General features: G+C 38.3%; 1 protein-coding gene across 1 annotated transcript in view; it reads right to left on the reverse strand.

Annotated features, from left to right (window-relative positions):
- ITGA8 (integrin subunit alpha 8) overlaps positions 1–22,965 on the reverse strand; it is a 115,456-nt gene that overhangs the window by 74,530 nt on the left and 17,961 nt on the right. Inside the window, exons 6-13 of the mRNA XM_072854362.1 lie at positions 22,535–22,580; positions 21,414–21,539; positions 20,243–20,287; positions 17,168–17,211; positions 15,987–16,043; positions 15,747–15,799; positions 10,101–10,306; positions 7,723–7,914 (exon numbers count right to left, since the gene is read on the reverse strand). Coding sequence (XP_072710463.1) covers positions 7,723–7,914; positions 10,101–10,306; positions 15,747–15,799; positions 15,987–16,043; positions 17,168–17,211; positions 20,243–20,287; positions 21,414–21,539; positions 22,535–22,580 — 769 coding nt within the window. The remainder of the gene's footprint in view (positions 1–7,722; positions 7,915–10,100; positions 10,307–15,746; positions 15,800–15,986; positions 16,044–17,167; positions 17,212–20,242; positions 20,288–21,413; positions 21,540–22,534; positions 22,581–22,965) is intronic.

A 22,965-nucleotide genomic window follows, 5' to 3' on the forward strand; every position in this document is an offset into this window, starting at 1 on the left:
TGTAAGTTACATAGGTAATAATTTGCCATAAAATTAACATATTTGTAGGAGATTCTTGGCTTGTCACTTCATTTTTGATTAATTATTCATGTGAAAACATAAGTAGCTGATAGAAAAAATTCAGCTTTTTTGCATTTGCTGGCAAAACCCACACTGTTGTTCTGGCTCCCACACTCAGCAGTCCTCTCTTACCAAAGCAGATGCAGCTTCTCATTGATTTAATTTGTTTGTCTTCCACAAATCTCCTGGACCAACTTCATAATTTAATCATCACTAGATTACAATTTGTGATATTGTTGGCACAATGCCTATTGTTCTCAAAAAAATTATGAATGCTGAAGAACCCTTGTCTCTCAGAAAGAAACTTGAGGTTTTTCTTCCTGCTGTTTGAGTTAATGTACTTAGTAGCTGGAGGTGTTAAATACTCCTACTTTAATAGGATTAGACTGGATTACTGAAGTTCTGAGGAAATTTTGTCTGATTATCACACTTGTTTCCTTCTTAAAATGTTTCTAGAGTCATTTCTTTATACTAACTACATGCTATTCTTAAGATAATAACTGAGTCCAAAATAATGAGGCATGAAGATGCCTTTATACATTTTCCTGTGCTGACAAAGGCTTGACTAAAAAGAATAACCAGGCCAACAGCTGTGTTTGTATAAAAGTGGGATACCTTGAAGATGAAGCTTCAGCAGTACTGACTCCAGGGTGACTCTCTAAGTTAATAAGGAAGACTTATACAAGCATCTAAACAGGGAGGGAGCAGAAACAATAATGCATAATTTATTTGAACAATTAACTAATTAACTAATCAACAGTCTTTGAATAGTGAATTCATCTAGAACACTGCTCTGAATCCACCCACACTGTTAAAAGAAACTGGTTAAATCATCCTGGTTCACAAACACATTTGAAGAAACCACAGTCTGCTGGAGGATATGCCACAAGAAGGAAGCAAGCTTAATGAGTTGAGTAAGTTATTAATTATAAACTATTTGCTCGGCTATAATCAGCCAGCAAGTGACTGAACATATGCTGAAATGTGAGGTGGAAACCTTACAGCCTCCAAATGCCTGAGCCCTGCACAGATAGAGGAACCAGCTGGAAGTGCAGCACCATCACCTAGATAATCACTGACTCCAAGCACTCAGTGGGGACCAGCTTTGAATGGATGCCCAGAAGCCAAAAGAAACAAAATTCTTTCCCATTAAACAGATTTATGGATTTCTTTTGTTCCTATGAAAATTGAACTATGCTAATAGAAAAAGACAAATAAAATTATAAATAAAATAAACTATAATTCAAAATATATGCCTACGCTGAGGCTTCATTCCCTGCTCCAGGCCTTGATGACACAAATAAAGTTCAGGAGGGAGCAAAGGGGCCCTAAAAGCCCCAGATTTACTGGGGAGTGAAAGCTGTGTTGAAAGTTATCATTACGTTGCTCAGATGTTCCAGCATAGAAGACAGCCAGGAAGGTTATGCTGAGGCAGGGATTTCAGAATATCTTTAGGCAAACCTTGAAGAGCTGCTATTATAGAGAATCCCATGGCTATATAAACTGTGTTTTTAATATATATATATATAAAACCCAGTTATATATATATATTGTTATATACAGTGGTTTATATATATATATATATATATATAAAACAGGCCTTGCCAGTATGGCCTCAGATACAGCATGATGCTGCTTTGCCATGTCCTAACCTTGGCACTGAAAAGTGCAGCACAGAATCTTGCACATAATTCCTTCCAACTGCCACTGTATTTGCACTTAAACTGATGAATAAAGCCCATCTTTTACACTTTTTCACTCCATTCACTGCTCCCCCTTTTATTTCTTTAATCCCCTTTATTGTTTTTATGTGACTGTCAATCCAGAGTAATGGCATTTAGTCAGTATTTACTATAGAAGCATAAGTGAGATCGGATCCTCTCCTTTGAACATGATCTTAGAACACGAGTTGTCAGAAAACTGAAACAGATTGTCTGCTGAAAGATATTACAATTATGTCAGTGTTAGTAAATTAGTGCCACAGTATGTGCCTGTGTGCCGTACCTGCACTGTCTGCAGTGGTGTCACTACTATGGCCCTAAAGCAGTTGGCACATGCCAATTATTAGCCTCCAAAAGAGAGCATGCAGCAACCCTGTTTTGTCAAGAAAGTGAGTTTGATAGCATGGACAAGAACTGTTCAGTGACAGTTCAGAACCAAAGAACAGCATATTTATAGTGTAGATGTAGCTTAGAAGGATGACTTGGTCTTTTCCTTCAAATACTGGGTACATATTGTATACTGAAGAGATACTGAGTATCTCAGGTAAGTATGGTACAAAGCTTGTCAGTGTCATGCTTGAAAGACTGAGAAAGCTGCACGTTGTTTGTTCCCCTGAATAGTCACATCAAAAAGCACAGAACTGGCTTGGTACATTCAATCTGTCCGACTGATGTGCTTAATCTGCCTTCCTCTTATGGCTTCTCTCTCACTAGCCTTATCCAACTATAAAGTTTGGGCAGGTTCTGCCTAACTCTTACGTGACTACAGAGAAAGGAGCATCCATCCATTCATTACCACCATCACCACTGTTTGGCATTGCAATTCTGCTAGGAACAGCGCTGTGTTTGGGGCTGAAGGTGATGAACACCAACATAGAGAGAGGGCAACTGTGTGTTTTTAGAGCGAGACAGCTGTTAGGATGATCAGCACAGTTTTCTTGCTTCCCAGGGTTGAAAGTTTCCCACTACCTCCCATTGCCTCTGCAAAGCAGAGACTACCATATTGCCACCCCCGTCTGAGTTGATAAAGGAACAGTTCTGGGCACATAACTTCTGGAATGTCTGTAAGTATGACGCAATTTACAGAAGTCCTTCCCTGGAAAGCCATGGAGATGTAAACCAAAGGTTGTGCTTAATAACAAAACCTAAATCTTCCCTGTTGAAAGGTTAGAAACATCCCTGTATTTTCACAACGCTGAGAGTAGAGGTCTGTTACTGTTACAGTGATAACATCTATGCCAGGGCAGCTGAAGACAGGTGGTCATTACACTGACAGGATTGCTAACAACAAGGAAAAGCAGCCCTGTCTGCATGCTGACCCTACTAGAGAAAGCTTCATTTTTAAGTACAATGTTGAGTAGATGGCCAGCTGTCTGTATCCTGTGCTTTGTGCAGCGAGTGGCTACACAAGTGAAATTTAAATAAAGTCAGGGCATGAGCTTGAGCACTGTGTTGGTACTGTCCAGATTTTTATATTGTTAGCACAGACTCTGGTCTGATTTTAGTGTGTGCAAGTCAGTACTCTCCCAGATAGTGGCCAGGAATGGTCTGGGAAATAGCCTGGGCCAAGGACCTTTCCCAAAAAGGCAGTTTGGATATGGCCATCCTGTTTCAGTGGGCAGGAAGGTTTCATCTGATGACAGTGAGCTGTGCTGTGCCATGTAGCCTCAAGGCCAGACCACAGTTCCTGGGTCACTTTATTTTCTTGCACAAACATAGTCACTGATATGAATGAAAAAGATTTGGGATTATTGTTTTGTCAAGTACTAATTCTGATTTTCTTCTCAGTAGGGAAGATACAGCTTTTTTTTACGTCAGGTAAGTTTGAAACCCAGGTCAATGGTAAAATCTTTATTAGAAGCAATGCTTTAGCCAGACATAAATCACACTTTACACACTGCTCTTTACATAAAAATGTATGAAGAAGAGGCAGCAGTGACAACAAGACTGAACCATCATCTGGTACAGCAGGACTGGTGTGCCATTTGCCTCTGCACAAGGAACAATTAAGTAAATTAGGGTTCCTTCCACAGGATTGCTCAAACATATGGCTGAGGGAGGGAATATGGCAGAAGCCTGTAAAATAAGAGTGGACTAAAGAATTGTTTACTGTCTCTTCGGTATAAGAACTAGGGCACATCCAAAGAAACTGTCCAGTGGAATGTTCAAGACTTGAATGGGTTGCAGTGAAAAGAATTACTTCTTCACAAAACCTGCAGCTAGGCTGTGGGGCCCCTTGACGCAGGTTGCTGTTGGTGCCAAAAGTTCACACGAGTTCTACAACTGATTGGTCAAATTCATGGACAAAAAGACTGTCAAGGGCTACTAAATTTGAAGGTGCCACCTCTGACTCAGGGACACCTTGCTCCTCCAGTTGGTTAGAACTCGGTGAATATTCTGGGAAATATCACTGTACAACAACTATATAATTTCCTAGATATCTGTTGTTGGCCACTGCTGGAGCCATGCTATGGTGCTAGACAGATCTTTCATCTCTGTCAGTATGGCTGTATTATGTTCTTCCCTGCCTGTTCTGCTACTCCACCATTAAACCTGTCCGTGATCAGTTTTCTCCCATATTTATTATGCAACTGGGGTCCTGGGGGACAAGAGGGTCTTCCTCTGCCTTTCCTAGATAAGACTAGGAAGCAGGAAGTGGTCTCTCTCCCTTTGCTGGCCAGGAGTTGCAGGAAGAGGAGGAGGGAGAAACCATTCCTCCATCCGCAGGAAAGCTGAGGGATTTGAACAGCACTGAGTATTAGGCAGCCTTTGTCTGCTCCCTATTTCCTTCTCTGTTCCTGAGCTTATACTGGCATTTGGATGAAGAGAGAAAGATATCACTTCCTGTACCAAATGGCTGCTCTTTCCCAGAAGGCTAATAGGTAGATCTCAGCCTGAATTGAACTCCCAACCAAGAAAGGATTTAACCTTTGTCCAAGAGGATAAAAATTTGACTGTGATTCACCCTCACTTTTTAGGAACTGTATTCCCCAACTTGTAACTCAGTCTCTAAGAGCACTGGTTCCTTACAGTGCTTCGGTTCAATACAGTGAGCCCAGGATGAAGCTCAGTGGTCTGTGATAAGAAGCCACACAAGCAAGTGGTATCTTCTGGCCTCCAGGTCTGTGAGCTGCTCCAAGAACATTAATACATGGTCTGATTTAAAGAAGAAGGTCTGAAACTCTAAAAGCTCTGAAAATGCTACACAGTGCATTAAAAAGAAAATGGCAGAGTAACTCCCATCTCTCAGCCTCTCATTTCCTAGCAGGGATATGCCTGCCTCATGAACAACGTTACGCACAAGGGCTTGAGTAAATCGTACAAGCACAGCTATAGTTATATGAGTCCTCACAAACTGGTGTCAGTCCTGAACTTCTTGCAAGTGTGATCCCTTTTTGAGCTCATTTGTCTTCACACAACACTTGAACTCTAGCTATGGAAGAGCTAATTGCTTGGAGAATCTCACCTTAGACTGTGGCAATACATGGTTATACCTGCAGCCAGACATTACAGCTGGCTCTCATTTCCCAGTCTATGGGAACTGAACTTCTGAGAGTGATGAGTCAGCATAATTTGTTTTATTATTTTTTTCTTTTTATAAAATGGTTGATTTTATAATATACACATTAAAAAGCTTAAATGAAAATTTTTGAGATTTTTTTCTAATCTTTCACAACCCTCTTTGAATCACAGTCACGACCAGTAGTTTGGGAAGCACTGAATTAAAGGCTAGTTTCCTAGACCTTCTATAGTCAGCAAATACTCTGCTTCTCAGCTGACATCTAAAATAAAACTTCCTTCCTATTGCTTCCAAGTTCAGTCCCTTGTTTCCTCCTTGTACAAGGGCTGCCCTTCAGCATTTCCGTCAGTAGGTGAAGAAGAAAAGCTCTTTGACACAAGAAGGATTACTTACTTCATTGCCTAGTGTGTTTGTCCTGGACTTGTATTTCCCCATATTATTTCCTTTCTTTTTTTTCCTTTTTCCCATAGGAAGGCATTCTATTTTTGTGCTAATACTGTGCCATGGTTGTGCTATTTTTACAGCTCTGTTTTGGTGCTTCAAGATTTTGTGAATTAAGGAAGAGGTTGTTGACTGACAGTAAGGTTTTTTCCTCTGTCATTTTCTGACAGATTCTCTCCAGTACTCTGGACTTCTCATCCAGATACTCAACTGAGGGATGGAGTGAAAAGCTAGTTACAGTAAATGCAGCAGTTTTTTTTTTTCTAAAATAAGTAATTCATGTAATAAATCCAAACCATCTAACACATAGTGAGCTGATATCACAATGTGAAATTCTGCAACTAGGATGCATAGTGGAGCCAACAATGACAAGTAGAATAACTCCAAGAAATCTCACAACTGAATTGACTATAGCAGTTCCTCAGTACACATTTAGATAGAGACCCATCACCCAAACTTTCCACAAATTAGCTTAGACGATGCTCCACATAAAGTATGCTAATGCACTAGTTAGACTTCTACTCTTCTTTCTTCCTCATGTGACTCCAAGAAGACCTGAAATAATCTCTCCCTTCCCTCTCTCTATCTTTTCAATCTTAGAAATGTCAGGAATGCAATATCCTGTTTTCTTTGGTTTTTCTGGGGGGCCTTGTGGGTGCTTTAGGAAATGTTTAAATGCTGAAACTTTAATAAAGAAAGAGCTCCCTTGTCCAAAAGAACCTCATTAGTCATGGACAATGAAAGACTATTAATAGCAACATCAACAATACACAAACAAAAAGTCAGAACAGTGTTTAAAAGCCCTTTCTTTTCTCAAATGCTAAAGATCCTCTCACTTCAGTCTTGTGATAGCCTCACTTTATTACTCTGCAGTCAGCTCTTCTGTTTGTAAAAACGTAATTCCTATTGTAAACACCCCTTCCCAGAAACTCTTCCGCTTTTGAAAAAAAGACACCTCTTTCAAAGTTTTTACAATCCATCACAAAAAGGTAAAAGAGATCCCATTTTTGTCCCTTTGAAAATCACAAGTTTCACTTGTTAAACAATACAACTTTTACGAACACTAGACTTGAAATAACCCAGGCTAACTAAAGTGATTTCATAGTAAGTTACGGAAGTAAAGACTATTAGCATTTTACTGTGGATGAACCTTTCACAATAACAAAATATGACGTTTTCCTGCACACCCTTGCTAAGGCTTATGAATTGTGATGAAAAGAAACAGAACACATTTGCTTCTAGAGGAGAGAGACAGTAAATACAAGCACATTTAAAATAGCTTCAATGTTCAGACTACTTACAATGCTACAAACATGCCTCTTAAAAAAATAAATACATCCCCAGCAAAACTCAACTAAAGCTACAAACTTGATAAATTTGAATGCATGTCAGGTACTAATAAGGAAGAATCAAAGCTAACCTAAAAAGGAAGAGTCCATATAGCAGAATGAAAACATTAAAGGGATGGAAAGGCCAAAGTGAAATATCTGCCTTTAAGCAATGTCTTTGCATTCTCTCTGCTTTTTTGTAATGTAATCAAAGCCATTAAGAACCTATATATAGCTCGGTGTTTCTTCGGACAGCAAAAAACAACTTAGCAACACAACCAAGGCAATCCCTTCTTCTACAACACAACATGTTTTTAATTAAGAAAGAATGCCAGGATGAAGGAGACCTTATGAGTTGAATAAGCTGAGAGCATTCATTTTTTGGAAGTGGGGGGAAACGGTTAAGCTTTTTATTGTAAACTTCACATGTTTTATGTTAATGTAACTATTTAAGCCCTTTCTTGCCTTTCTGATCATGTCTTTTGACAGGAAAGGGAGTATTTGTTTTGTCTGATTTTAACTCTCAGGAAAGCAAGCTAGAATTGTCCAAAACTTTATTCTGATGTCTGCCTTCCAAAAGGAACAGTTTAGGCATGATGTATTTTCCAGAGAATGGAAGTATGAAATTCCCTTTCTAATGGAAAAATCTTACCTGGGTAATCATTCTTGTCTACATCTGAGTCTCCTCTTAGAGTGAAGCCAAATCCCGAAGGCATGGACTGTGAGGCCCACGCTCCATTGAGAACCTGGGAAGGGTTAGTATTTAACCCATTACTATATCCATTGTAAATGAGCACTTTCCCTCTTCTGTCTTCTCCTGCAAATGGTGCACCAATAGCAATGTCTGCAGTGCAATGAAAGAATAAAAAGAATGGGTACAGTTAAAATAAAGCAAGAATTAAGTCCCTGCACGAAAACAGACATAAATGGCTTCTGTCACATATGTGCAAGAACTTAAACGTTCTGTACTTCTGTTTGGATTCTAGTTTTAAGGCAAATATACAAAAATGTTTGTAGTGTCTTTTCTGTGTCTAACTTTCATAACAAAAGCATATAAAATCATCCTATGAAGGGGTTATTGCATTATACTAAATAGCCAGTCCACACTGGACTCCTCTACCATATTTCCAGGGCATTTAATAAGCTTTCATAAACCAAGATCTAATGAATGCCTGCTTCTACTTCCATATTTTTAAACAGACACAAATTTTCCTTGATTTCCTCTATCACCTAATTAATAAGGAGCAGCTGTTAGATAAAATTAATTTTCTTTTTCCAGATAAAATATTCAACATAGACAAAAAACCCCACCCCCCTCAAACATCCAGTGCTTTAGTATGCAAAAGAGAACAATGGAATATAATTTTTTCATCTATACCAAGCCAACATCTTATTGAGAAATGGGAATAGTACCGAGTCAGGAATTTAACAGAAGGCCTTGGGCATTATGCAATTAAGCACTGCAGTCCTTCGAAAAATGAGGTGCCATATCCAAGAAGTGGAACTCACAATGCTCTTAGTTCCTACACATGTGATGTGGAGAGAATCATGTGTCTAGATTGAGATTCAACAGCTGCACTAGCTGAGCTAGCCCATAGGAAACACTAGAGGAGGATACGTATCTACAGCTCTCATATTTAGGTTCTGATCTAGGAGCTGGTGCTGGACTCCTTTATTAAACTTGACTTCAGTACCTGGAATTCGTACTTGCACTCTAAAAGCAGGAGTGCACCAAAGCTGTATGACTGGCATCTTCAGTTAAGAAGCAGAAGACTTTGGCTCTAGATCCTTCTTAGCCTTCTCTATACAGTGAGAGAGAAAAGCAGGAATGTCTCCTCCCTGCCTTACCAGAATGCTGGAGAGCAGGGGTACAAACCTTCCCTGCTCAGAGAAGCTGAGGGCATCTGCTATTGCTCACAGGTAGAAAACAGGAAGTCTCTACCATGTGGTGCAGCTGGGCTGAACTCCATGGTGGGATTCCAGGACAACCCAGTGAGGGTATTCTCAGCAGTCACAATCCAGTGGCTTCTACCCACAGGATGGTATTTGAATTTTGTGCACCCTGAACCCCAGTACAATTCTATGGCTCCTAACATGGCTCATCCCTTGCACAGAAGCCACATATTGGTGACACTGCCCTAGAGTCTAGTGGCTAGAGAACCATGAAAAACAGCCCTCAAGTTAAGGAGGAGCTATGTCCATTAATTTTTCCTTAGTGGGCCAACTATTTTTAAGGCTACTGTGCAAAATACCTCCTGCAGGAAAAACTCCTTGGGGTTTTAGATGCCAAGATGCCTGCTTTGCAGATCCCTAACATCCTGGAAATAAGAAGTAAGGAAATGCATGCAGGGAAAACCAGGGTGTTACTGCCCATGTCTAGGAGCTAACTCTAGGTGCTCAAGGCATCCAGGCTATCTCAGATAATTAAGCAAGTTAGTTTACTTGGACTGTTTTCTTGAATTTAGGCTCCCAGTTAACTTACAGGAATGTTTTATTGTGTGCGTGTGCTATAGGCATTTGAAAAAGGTCCCATTATGCACCTGTTTCTTTCGGAACCTAAGTACCAATGGAAGTCTGTTTCCAAAATAGTATGTCTGTACTTGTCCCATTCTTTCATTGTGGACAAAATGCTCCATTTACTGAGCCTCATTTGGTTCTCAGACTCATCCAAGCATTTGAGGAGAGAAGGAGAACTCTGCTTTTAAACAAATGCAACATCTTAACTAAGTATTTAAATGTAATTAGTCATAAAACAACGGATAATTTTTTTATTCAAATGAACATGCTAATATTTAGTAAAAAATAGCACTGTAGTCAACACGACTGTCCTCCTATAGGTCAGCTTTTCATGGGTTGGCCCTCAATATCAATTTCATTAGGATTAGTGTAAATTCTTATGACTTTCAAAGGCAGTTACATGTTAAAAAGCCTTTTTCAGGCACTGCACAAGACACTTCATATTCACTGCTTAGCCATTTTTAATTTCAATGTTATAGAGAGATATCTATTACTACATTTCATATAAATTACCATTATATCCATCTTGATTGAGATCTCCAAGGTGCGTGATTGCACTGCCAAATCTACCGAACACTTCAGTGCCTGTCAGAATTTGCGCATCTTGGAAGAGGAAAGCACTTTCTTGCAGGTATAGATAAACTTGCCCAACTTCTTTAGGTTTGCTCTCAAATTCTCGTTCCATAAAGAGAGGGGCGCCAACTAAGATATCATCTAAACTGGAACAGTCAAACAAAAACCAGTGTCACTGAGAGATTGAGTGTAACCAACACAGTTCATGCGTTTGTTAAACAGGAAGCTGATAATTACCATAGAGTCATAGACTAACTGAGGTAAGAATGCACTTCTGGAGTTCTTCTAGTCCAAACACTTGGTCAAAGCATGGTCAACTAGGGAAGGCTGCCCAGGGCTGTGCCAACTCCAGTTTTGAATATCTCCATGGATGGAGACTCCACAACCTCTCTAGGCAACTGCTTCCAGTGTTTGATCACCCTCACAGAAAAAACATTTCTTCCTAGATTTAAATGGAATTTTTTGCACTTCAATTTATGCCCACAATAGACACTGAAAAGCTATACTTTGCAGTTAATGATCCAGAAGTCAGGAATTTAACTCAGAGGGGATCCGTGTTACTAGAACAAATTCTGTAGATCTATCCTGCTAACAGTTCTAGTGAGAGAAATTTCAGATAAAATCTAGCTTTTAAAAATTATACATCAGTACGTGAACAACAGAATAAAAATTGCCACTTTCCAGCAGATTTTTGAAGTAATACACATGAAACATGGGTAGAGCATCAATTAATAGAGAATGCCTCATCACTAATTCAAATGGAAGCTGGGAGACAAAGCCAAAGCTTTATTTCTGAAAAAAATTCTGTTGAATATTAGGTACATGAGTAGTTGCAGTGCTCATGTAATTTGCTGTATTAAGTATTAAAGAGAAAGGACATAATAAAATCACAAAAATATGAGGCTTAGAGGGAAACATCCTTCTGTTCATTTTGCTACTCCAAGAAGAATCAGTAAAAGAAGACAGACTAATCAAAGGATATTTTGCATGTTGTTGTTCTAAATGGGGGTGTTTTGAAACATGTTACCACATTTATTTAGTGGGAAAAAAAGACAGTAAAGAATAAAATCAAGCAAGACTAATAGGCAAGTAACAAGCAGAAATATTCTTAATAGATTATTCTGAGATATGAAATGATAGTATCAGATTCATTTCTGGAGGTTGCTTAAGCCTGTATAAACTAATAGGATAATTCCCATTACATTCAGTGGACATCGGCCATCCATATTAAGGAACTCTGTTACTGCAAATAACTAGTACTACTTGATCTGAGACTTTTTAATTTGGAAAACATATTCTTTTGCTTTAACATGAAACTTTGTTCGAACTTTGTAAAACTTGTAGAAAACTTTCTACTCTCAATTCATCATATTCCCAGTAGTGATGTTTTCACAAAGGCTTTATCTATTAGTAAATCAACTAGTAAAATTGCACTATATTGTTTTTCCTAGTCCTGATAGAAAACACCCTGTATGATTTAGGAGTAGCTCAGCTAGTACTTTACCATAGATATATACTATGGTTCTAAGATATATACCATGGAATTTAGTACAGAATATCTCATCTAGAAACCTTTTAATCAAATTGTAGAACTTACACATTCTATAAATTGTGACAAAGTACTTCTAGAAATGTTATTTTTCTTTTAAGTTTTATAGTATGTTTCCATAAAGGAAACTGTAATTCAAAATGTCAGGTCACTTTTGTACAGTTGTTCTGTTCTTACGTCAGATTCTACCCCATGGCATGAATAACTAAAAAAGGAAGGAAGCAGATGCTGACTTGACATCAAAGGTGGGATTTTCCTTTCACACTAAACATCAAAAGTCCTCCTCTACTAAGGGAAGATGTTCATGGTTGAGACAGAATGTCAGCTGAAACAGTTGCCATGAAACAATAGTAATAACAAAAACAGATAATTAATGCCTTTTTTTTACAAGTTATTTTACATATGGCATGTACTAAAAGCATTACACAGTAGCACTATAATCAATTATTATTTTATTACATTGCAGTCCAGATATTCCCAGTAAGATTGGGACCCCATGGTGTTATGTGTTGTATAAACCATGAAGTAAAAGATGAGCTTGGCTCCAATGAATATTTTACAAATGAAGGATTGTAAGTCTAAGGGAATATTTTTTTAGAGGTGGTAAGGAACTAAAAGATTCAGAGCCAGGAAGCTCCCAGTACATCAATGTAAAATAAGTAGATACCTAGACACCTTTAAAGCTGTGGTCCATAGAGCAATATCGAGAGTGCCTAAAATGGTGAAAAGAGAGAGGCAGACTATCTATCATCCACAGTGGCCTAAAATTCTCCAAGCAGAAGCCTAACCCAGAATACAAGATTCACCAGGTGAGACAGAAAGCCAGCAGAGAGGAGCTGGAGTCTGTTGCACAGAGATCATAGCATCTCAGCTGGAAGTGCACAGTGCTGGGTTATTTTTCTAGGAAAATTTCTACTTTGTTAAAATAAATGACAATGATTGGATAAAATGCATGAATAGTCCAGGGAGCAGGGACCAGAACCCAGTAGCTAAGATGGCTCATCTTCTGATGAAAGGTGGGAGGAAGGCAGTCATCTAAATTACACTGACCTATTTCTAAACTGGTTACGGACAGCAGAGCTGCCTGGAACACCTGCAGCACTTAGTTTGCCTTCCCTCCAAGTCTTGGCATGTCCCACCCACATCAAAGCCTTCCTTTCCTCACCCTCTTGGTTTCCCCCCTTCTCTGTCAGTGCAGAGCTCTGTAGGTCAAGGCAGGCTGCTTCAGCAAGTCCTCTGCAAGAAGGAATTCTCCCTCAGGCAATTCTAGGGTTTGGGGTTTGGTTTTTTTTTTGCACTGTCACAGCAGTGTACTATAGCCAGAGAGGAAGGATTCTTCAGCCACCCCACTCTCTCTGATCCTCATTTATTATGCCTGGTTTCTCTCGAAGTGGGTAATAAGCAAGCAATTGCTGGTTACCATGCTTTATAGTGAGTTTTACATTCCAGCTCCTACAGTTTAAGGATTTAGACATCAAGCAGTCAAGGGAGGATCACTTGTTGGGTTATAAGTACCTATGTGATTAGAATTATGCACTTTTGTTGGTGAAGGAGGATATTTCAATTGGCTTTTAAATTGTAGGAGTTTATATTTACAAAATTGGAGTTCTGAGCCAAATTCAGGTTAATGTGATCCCTTTTCAAAGGCCATAAGAGCAAAGCAAAAGCAAAAGCCCCTGAACAGTAATATTAAACCATGAAGTGCAGTTCAGTTTACAGTGGTACTTTGAACTGGTTCATTAGATTTATTTCATTACTGCATTAATATGTTGCAGTTAACATAAATTATATTTTTTTTTTTCCCAGCACAGAAAGGTAAACAGCCAGTATTGCTTCCCTTCTGACAAAAAAAAAATAATCTTTAAAAAGCACAAGCTGACTACCTGCTGAGACTGTAGGCAGTTTCTTTGTGTCCTGCCGAGTAATAAAAAGCAGGAGTATGGGAAATGTCAAGAGGTCAAAGTATAACTGTGGGAAGCTTTGATATAGGCCAAATTAAAGACCAGTAAACAGTTTATTCCACTATTTTCATTGGACTGTTTCAGCCTAAATTGAAAGTGTTCTCTTTTTTCCTCTTTACTAGGAATGCGGTCTGTAAGTTGATAACAAAGCTTGATTTGTTAAGTTTCATTGTGGATTTCTCATTATTAGCAGTGGGCAACTAAACGGTAGTTCAAACAATATCCTCAATTTCCCTGTTCTGCCTACCATCCTGATGTGGTGCAGATAAATCTGCAAGAATCACCCTGGAACACCTCCAGAACTGCTGGAGCAGAAGGTCTAGAGAGCTTTTTTCCTAGGATGAGCCTAATCTTTGAGCCATGTCTTCAGTCTTATTACAGCAAAGCATCATTCCTGTTAATCTTTTCAGCATATAACTTAATCAGGTTTCTCGTACTGATAAGGCTATCACTACCTCCTTTGTCCTTAGCTGCACAAAAAACGCAAGTGAATTTAAAGTGGTCATTTCCCTTTTGACTTTTTTTTTCTCTCTCTGTTTTACTCTCCCTTTCAGATAAATATTTCTATCGACTATATGTGCAAACCAGCAAAGACAGACTACATATCTAATCAGACATGTTTATCAAGTAGAGCTTTGTGTGTTTTGTTTTCTGTGGGATGTTTGGATCTCAGAGAGTCATTAGATGTTTTGTAAGATATAGACTGGGAGACCACACAGGCCTAAACAGCAGTTTGATTATATTATTGACATAAACTGTGGTCTTAGAGGTACACAGAAAATACAAGACCTGCCAAGTAACCCTATGGTTCACAGGAAATAACCTGCACAGGAAATAGTTTGGTTCAGTGAGAAGTTAAATAGCAAGTTTCCCAAAAGTCTAATGACTGTCTGTTGTAACTTAGATCAATGTATCTCCACCCTTTCACATTAGTAAAGCATTACAGTAGGACTAAATTAATCCTGAATCTGTATATCATAAAAATACGAATTTTCAAAAGGTATGGTACTATGACAAAATTTGACCTCAGAAACTTGGAAAGATTTGAGTACTATGAAGCCACCACAGAAACTGTTGAAGCTTCTTTTTTTGTTTTGTTTTGTAACTGCAATAACATTTTATCACCTTCTTACTTTTCTCTTTTCTTGTATCCCTCACTCTTTAAAGGTCACTAGTCACTAACGGGAAGCAATGATTTAGCCCAGAAAAATTATTTAATGCACTATGTCTAAACACCTAGTAAGAAATAATCACAAAAAAAGAAGTAGACACATCTAATATATTTTGCAATAGGTAAGAGTATGCCGCAGCTCTAAATATAATCCTGGCTCACCTTTGTGAGGACTTCCAAGGCTCTGAGCTTCAGGGATCTTTATGTCCTTGCTAGAAAGTTAGTATCAATATTCACTTACTAAAGTCCTGGTCTTCTAAAACATTTAATCAGACTTTACAAGAGTTCAAAGTTAGCAAGCATTTTGTTCAACAGGGCCTGAAATCCCCGAGTGTCTTAGGCATGACCCTGAGAGCTGAGCAGCATTCTCCCTCAGACAAGCACAATGCCTGTCATAACAACTATGGGCCATAGACACTTTTTGGTCCTCTGGAGGATGAAAATGGATTGCCAACCAGCAGGTGCTGGAATAAGAAGCTGACGATATTGGAAAGCTTTTAAAATTGAGAAGTGAAGCTATGGATGGGCCACATGTGAGAAGACTTACCTGCTTTTGAGAATGGGAGAATGAACTTTTGACTTTCACCTATTTCTTCCCAGCAGTAGCTACCGCTGTTTATTCACTGTTCTTCTACCTGGATCTGTTTCCTAAGACTTTGGACATTCCTGCTCTGCCACACTGCTTTGAATAAATATTCAGGAAGATAAACTCACCTAAACTAGGCCTGCAAATACTTGTGCTACTGTGACTGCACAAAGATAAGCCTACATGAACAATTACAATTAGAAAAGCAGAGAAGTGAAGAGAAGCAGGTATGAAGCACCTGAAAACCTGTGTTTATTAATAAATATCAAGCATTGCTTCTATGAATGTTCAGTGGAGCTGAATATATTTGGTAACCTACCCATCATTGTTAACATCAGATACTGCAACAGTGTACCCAAAGTAAGACGCCATCTGGAAATAAAAAACAACAGATAGGCTTTCATGTCAGATATCAATTTTTAAAAATTTTTTACTGATAATCCTCTTTGTTCCTATGGTCATTAATTCTAAAAAATATTTTATATATTCTTGAAACTATGTTAATGAAACTATATCCTCTAGAGATATAATATTTCATCACGAAGTTGCTTGACATTACCTGTTCACCAGTGAAGTTCTGGATAAAGGTCAAGTCTGAAGAATTAATAATTGAGACCTGATAACAGAAAAATATGGAAAGTTTCAAGAACAAATGGAGATGCTACAGTGTAATGCCACTGCAAAGCAATTTGAGACACTGAAGGATGGTCCAAGTGGCCAAGAAAACCCAACCGTTCTTTCATTTCACCACAGTTTTCCTGTATGATCTTGAACAAATCACTAAGATTTTATGAGTCTCAGGTCCCCTGTAAATAAAATGGGGAAAAGACTGTTTTCCTTCCTTCTGAATACTGTGAACAGCAGCAAATGAGTCGCCATCCCTGGAAGTATTTAAAAGGCGATTGGATGAGGTGCTTATGGACATGGTATAGTGGTGGTCTTGGTAGTGTTAGGTTTACAGTTGGACTCCATGATCTTAAAGGTCTTTTCCAACCTCTGTGATTCTGTGATTCTGTGAAATCACTGTGACTACATTAGTACGCATCAAAACATGAACTTAAAACATAAAGAAATATATACATACATACATATATATATATCACACACATACACACCTTTCCTCTGAAAAATGGTATGAGTAAGTTCCAGAGACACAAGGAGTTTTGGGTTCACAAAACTAGAGAATGTGTCTGTGGTTGGGATCTCTGTTTCCCAATCAGGTTAGTCCTGAAACTTTTTTTTCCTATGAGGTAAAAGATGTATCCACACATGTATATTGTTTTATCTCTTCACTTCTAACTGCGTATCATGACTCTTTGCATCTGGTATTCAGTTTATATACTTAGAGCACTGAAAATAAAGACTGGGTATGAATAATCTGAACTTGGACCTCTCTCCACTGTGGACACAGCATTGCACATGAAATATGCTAATCTATGGGTAAGCTTAGGTCTGATAACACTCAGTGGGTATAGGGATACTCGTCATACTCAAAGCATGCTTGTAGTTGGCTATTGAAAACAAACTTCAGAGAGGATTAAGTGCTTAATATTCAAAGCCCAAACCAGTAAGGCATTTCAACCCAGCCAGGTAAGCCTGAGGGTGAAAGTCAGTGGCAGTTTTCTCTCATTAGAAAGTTTAGGATCCAAGAAACAGAAAATATAACGTAGACTTTAACCTTCCAAATGGTCTAACTTCACTTTCACTATAAAAAGGATAAAATGTGGGTCCAGTACATACATAGCCAAAGTTCTGTGCTCCCCTTGGGACTCCAGCAACCAACTCTGAAAAGATAAATGATCAACAGTGAACTGGTTATGCTATCCGAGTGGTACATGCAACCTGCATTCCATGCCACTTAAATTCTTCCTTGACATATAACCCTTAGGATTTTGGTTTGTTATCTGTATCGGAAACACCTGCAAAACACTTCAGGACATTAATTCATAAGATTTTAACATTCATTTAGTGCACCTAGTTGCATGAAATATTACATCTTAACTGTTGAATACACTCATCCAGAGATCTCTTTCTGTCTAGCATTACTTAGCATAACATAGTATAATAAAGCTCTTCGTACAATTCAGCTTGTTACCTGACACCTGTGGATTGATGGAACCAGAATTAGTTGTGCCATCACACACTAGAGTACAGAAGCTAAACACAACTGTCCTTACAAATACCCCTTTTCTTTATGGCTGCACAATAGTTCGTCTCATCTGTTACTTGGCTTGATGCCATGAAAGTGTCCAACAAGTTCTGCACAGGCTATCTAAAAGCATTACAAGGAAATTTTTGTGAGTGGCATTGGGCGAATCCATTGAACAAGAACATAAAACATTGGACCTAGCTGCCTTCTGGGATGTAATTCTGCTCGATGATGAAATCTTAAACTACTAGTGGATAAAAAAGAAGATAGCAAAGTCACAGCCTGCAGTCTTACTGTCTAAACCTTCCCTCATTAGGATATCCACATCAGAAAACAGCAGCAGGAACTTCAGATACCAGAGCACCTCAGACACCTGCTTGTATTGACCTGGCATTCCTCTGTTCCTCCCTAGATTTATACACTCCCCTGTGGTTGAATGTGTTTGGTTAAGGGGAGATGGCAGTGGTAATGAAGGATTGAACAGGACACAGGACAATTCCCAGGTCAGCCAACAATGCAATTCTTTGTGCTAATCATTCACATGACTTACTGATTCAATAGCCATCCATTATAAAAATGTGAGTATGCATTAAAAAAAAATATATATATATATAGGTGGCTGCAGCCTTCCGTTACCAGGGACACATATTTTTTTCCACATTATAGCATTTGGTTCAAATTTTTTTTTTTTTAACCCACAGTGGCACAGGACAGGAAACTCTAACTTTATAGGGATTAAGTAGCAGCAGTTCTGTGTTCATTTCTAGAAATGTACTATGTCTCTATTGGCTTTGTGAGTCTGGACCATGGAGCTGTTCACCCCCTCAAGAAAGCTAACCCTTTAAGCAATACTTTCTGATAGACTGTCAGCCTTACACAGGAAACATAGCTCTTAAGGTATGAAACCCCAGGGATCACAGATATTTTCAGCTAACTATGTGTTTTGAAATCCTGTACATTTTCAGAACACCTGAAAATAGCTAAATCATGGACAAATTTCTATTTATAACTGACTATTTTTAACATACTCTGCCAAACAGACAGCTGTGACAGGAGCTTTTCTTCTACACTGGATTCAACTTGCAGAGACACAGACAAACTAGTGTTCAATTTCTCACACATCCGCAAAACTTATTTTAAAACTTAAGAATCAGACAATGTTCAGCTTGTTTTTAGTTCTCCTGCCACAGCACTTTGTGCTATGAGTTCAGCACATGAATTAAGTGAGGTTTAAGTCTTGTTGATATTTAGTTAGAGCCTCAGTGGTGTTCCAGGTGTTCCAGGAGCTAGTGCTGCTAAACCTAGCCCCTGCAGGATGGATTGCTCTGACTTTGTCCTTAGAGAACTACAGAACTATGTTACTGGAGCTGCCACCTTCCAGGGCAGTTTTCCCTGGCCATGTGAAACTAATACATATCCTGTGTCACCTTTTGCCAGAGGCAACAACTTGAACCTCAATGCCTGAGCTGAATTCTAAGTTATGTAATGACATCCTGCATATTTAAAAAAAAAAATTAGCCTGTAATTTTGGTCAAAACCCGTTCCTTAGTGCACGTTGCTCTACTTTATCAAATCATGAATGTAGAGCCCTAGAAGGTGGTGTTTTACAGATCATGAAACATTTCAGGTGAAGGTTTCACTGTGATGATGTTTTTAAGCTATGCTATTAAGTCTGTGAGATGTCTGGTTCTTTGTGGATGACAGTTGCTGCCTAAATGCAAATTATTCTAAATACATCCTGTATCAAACTTACTTGATCCAAGAACTTTTACAAAGTCTCAGGCATGATTCTATATTTGGACATTTATATTAATGTGCATTCAGCTTTTCCTAATTCAAAGGACTAATTGAACACCTCATTTTCCTGTAGAATGTTTTCTCTCCCTCTTAGCCCAGATTTTAATAAAAGGAATTCAGTTCTTCTGTTCCCTGCTGTTAAATATAAGGCACAGGGTAGGAGCAAGAGCACAGGGAACTTGTTCTTACTGTATTATGCCTGTGCAGGAAAATACAATGTATGAAAAGGGTCAACTAATGAACTGCCCCAGGCACGCCATCCTTAAGCCACATGAACTGGAACTAGGGAAACTTTTGTAGAGCCAAGAGCTGCTTTCACCAGCAAGAGTTAGCATGCCGGTGTACACACGTCTTTGTCCAGAAGCAGCTGAATGTCATCTCCTAGCCTGGGCTGTGATGTTTATGTGGCAGTCAGAAGTGTGCTTTCAGCATACACAGACATTTCCAAGCCACATTGCACCTGGCCAGCCAGATGCTGACATCCAGCAGCCCTTATGCAGGTGAGTAACTTGAGTATGGACTGAAAGAGTGTACAGGACTGCACTGTTGGCTCCACTTGGTACTACTAGTCACCAAACTGGCTAAATTAAGTGGCTCCACCTATCATGGTGTCACAGCTCTAACTGCTGAACAGATGCATGGGAATGATTCCATAAGAACACATTCAGACTTCTGGGTTACTTAAATTCTGCTCTGTTACACTATACCTTCTAAGGAAATATTTGCCTCTGAGAATATTTGGTACAGATAGCTTAAGTCTCACCAGTGTTTCAAATGTATAAAAGGTATGTTCCTGCGTAGAGACCCAAAATGAGGAATTTAATAGGTGTATGGTCATATGGTTTCCGTTCAAGTATATAGCTTCTTACCTTGTTCAGAATCCCCAGTAAATTCTCCAGCAGCCACTGAGTACCCTGTTTAAAGATAAATTACAAGCAGAACACTTGATAAACCATTTCTGTCAAAAAATATGAAAGGACAATCAGATTTGTCTGTTCATCTGATCATCAGAATGCAAATTCTCTAACATTAGTATACCAAAACTGTGTGGAAAAAAGGAAAATTGTTTATCACATTATTATGACTAAATTAACTGTACATCTGAATATATAATAAATCTATCCCTTTTCTCCAAAAATGAGCTTCTAAATAATTAATAATTTATCTTAAAAAACAGCAGGTACTACAGTGGTTTGCCCTAACAGCTATTGACACAATTTAGGTCTTCATTACTGTACCGTAATGTGCGAGTATCCTGTTTCAGCTCTATATGGAAGACAGATTTCCAAAGATGCAGTTAAGTACCTCCTGGAGCTTTAGTGAACCTGTGAGATAATTGCTATTGACACAGTAAAGACTTCGGGATTGTACCGGGCACTGTAATTTCAAATCTATGGGTAGAGATGAAAGGATGCATCTTTGCCTTCAAATTCCACTGCATCTTTTCTATAATTATGTGAAGAAAAACCTCTTACATGCAGAGACGTGAATATCATGCAAATTCTTAGAGATCAGTACTAATAAAAGGTACATAAAGAGCCTTTTGTCTATTTATTACATAATATCTTCAAACTGACTTTTGTTATTGCTTACATAAATTGTATCTTTTAAATACCAGTGAGAATAAATTGGGTATTTGTGCAGTACTGTACAAAATACTGCAGAACTTAATTTTCTTTTATCTATTAAAAATGAAAATAGTCTTTAATTACTTTAAACTCAATCCATCATCTTGGAATGAAAAAAGATATAAATGGGAAAATTTTGTATTTCTGCTCAATTAATTAAGATCAAATAATAAGAACCCTAATGAGCCATTTGAGATCTCAACCCTCAAACCCTATTGCTGCGCATAATTTTAAGAATGTTCATAATGCCATTGAAGTAACTAGCAAACTACTGATTTGCTGTTGTGCTTAAGGCAAAACATGTTCAAATCCTCTTACAATTGGGACATTAGTAAGTTAAGGCTTGTTTTCACATTTATATAAGCCCCATGCTTTTAGAACATATTGCTAACTGACGTAGAGCTTAGCTTACCCATGTAATTGTCGTCATACGAGGGTGGTGCCACTCCTGTTTGCTTCTCTCGTGCTAGTTTCCTCAGAATATCCTTGAAGGAATAATTTGCAATGATATCCGCTATACTTGCAGTGATTACCTGACCTGGATTCAAACAAATTGGTAAATGAAAGGGACATAACGGAGAGCCAGTTTCTACAAAATAGGGCTAGCAGAACATCAGAACAGAGCTGAAGGGATAATATAGCACAGATGCAAAGAGTAGACATCTTCTCTCAATCTTTCTCCATTATTACCCTGAAAGTCTCAAGAGTACACATAAATCAACACAACAAGGCATTGAGACTCTATTGAACCATCACAAAAACATCTCCAGACTCATTTCAAGGTGCTGATTCAAACTAAAGCATTTTCAGGCTCAGCTACCTTTTGATGCTGTACTGCACAAATGTAGTAGACCAACGGAAGCAATTTCTCAATGGAGAAGTCAAAGCTATGAATCCCCTACCATCATAATCAACTAGATCTTACTCCTTTAATGGCAATGCAAAACCACACAACAATGAGGCCGACAACAGGCAAGTTGGTAGGCAGAGTCTGGGAATCAGCTATATCATACATGTCAAAACAGGTAAAAGCAAAAATACCCTTTTAACCCTTTACCAAAACCACTTCAGGTTTTATCTACACAAGAAACTTCATCTTGAAAACTACAGTGATGCCACAAATGAACTAAAAATATATGCAGATAGCAATAAAAGGTGGTGTTCATAAACAAATAGTGACAACACCTTTGAAAATATTACATTTGCTGTACAAATATTAGCTATTTTTAAAATTGTGGTATTTCTAGGGAAAAAGTCAGCTTATTAATTAAATGACAAATGTGTTAAAATGCCAACATAAAAATAGTTATTTCTATTTGTTTTGCTTCCTATACAACCTACGTCCTGAATTTTCCCTGACTTGTTTTTATGCTCAGTTGCTTGTTAAGCAATTCTTCTGATTTATATTTGTTGAAAATGAGACCAGAGACTGGTTATCTTAAACTGAGAAAACAATGGAAATCTAGAACAACATTTTCCACAATACTTTCTGCTTCACTTCTTAGATCAAGTTAACCAGCCAGATGAACATACCTTGCCAATAAAAACTACCAGGGCCGCCTACTATCAGGTCTCCATTCTACAAAAAGCAAAATTGAATAAAATTACACAACAAAGGAACACAACAAAATTAAGCATGCATGGGAAAAACAATTTAAATGACCAAAAGAATATCAGAATCATGATAAAGGAGAATAGCCCTGTTCAGGGAAAGGATGTAGGTGCATGGATGTGCAGGAAAATCCACAGTTAAATAAAGTTAAGATCACGCTATGCATCTTCACTTGAATGAAAGCTGTAATTTTTTTAGCACTAACATGGCATTGTAAAAATTGCTGATTATTTGTAACAAAACAAAGTCAGCATAAAAGAGGGTCTTCACATTCAATGAAGCAACAGTAATGCTTTATAGAGAAATATACTTTTGTCTACCCTACAATGAGGTCTTTACTCCTCAGCTATTA

The sequence above is a fragment of the Ciconia boyciana genome, chromosome 2 (assembly GCF_034638445.1).
Source record: "Ciconia boyciana chromosome 2, ASM3463844v1, whole genome shotgun sequence".
Lineage (NCBI taxonomy): Eukaryota > Metazoa > Chordata > Aves > Ciconiiformes > Ciconiidae > Ciconia > Ciconia boyciana.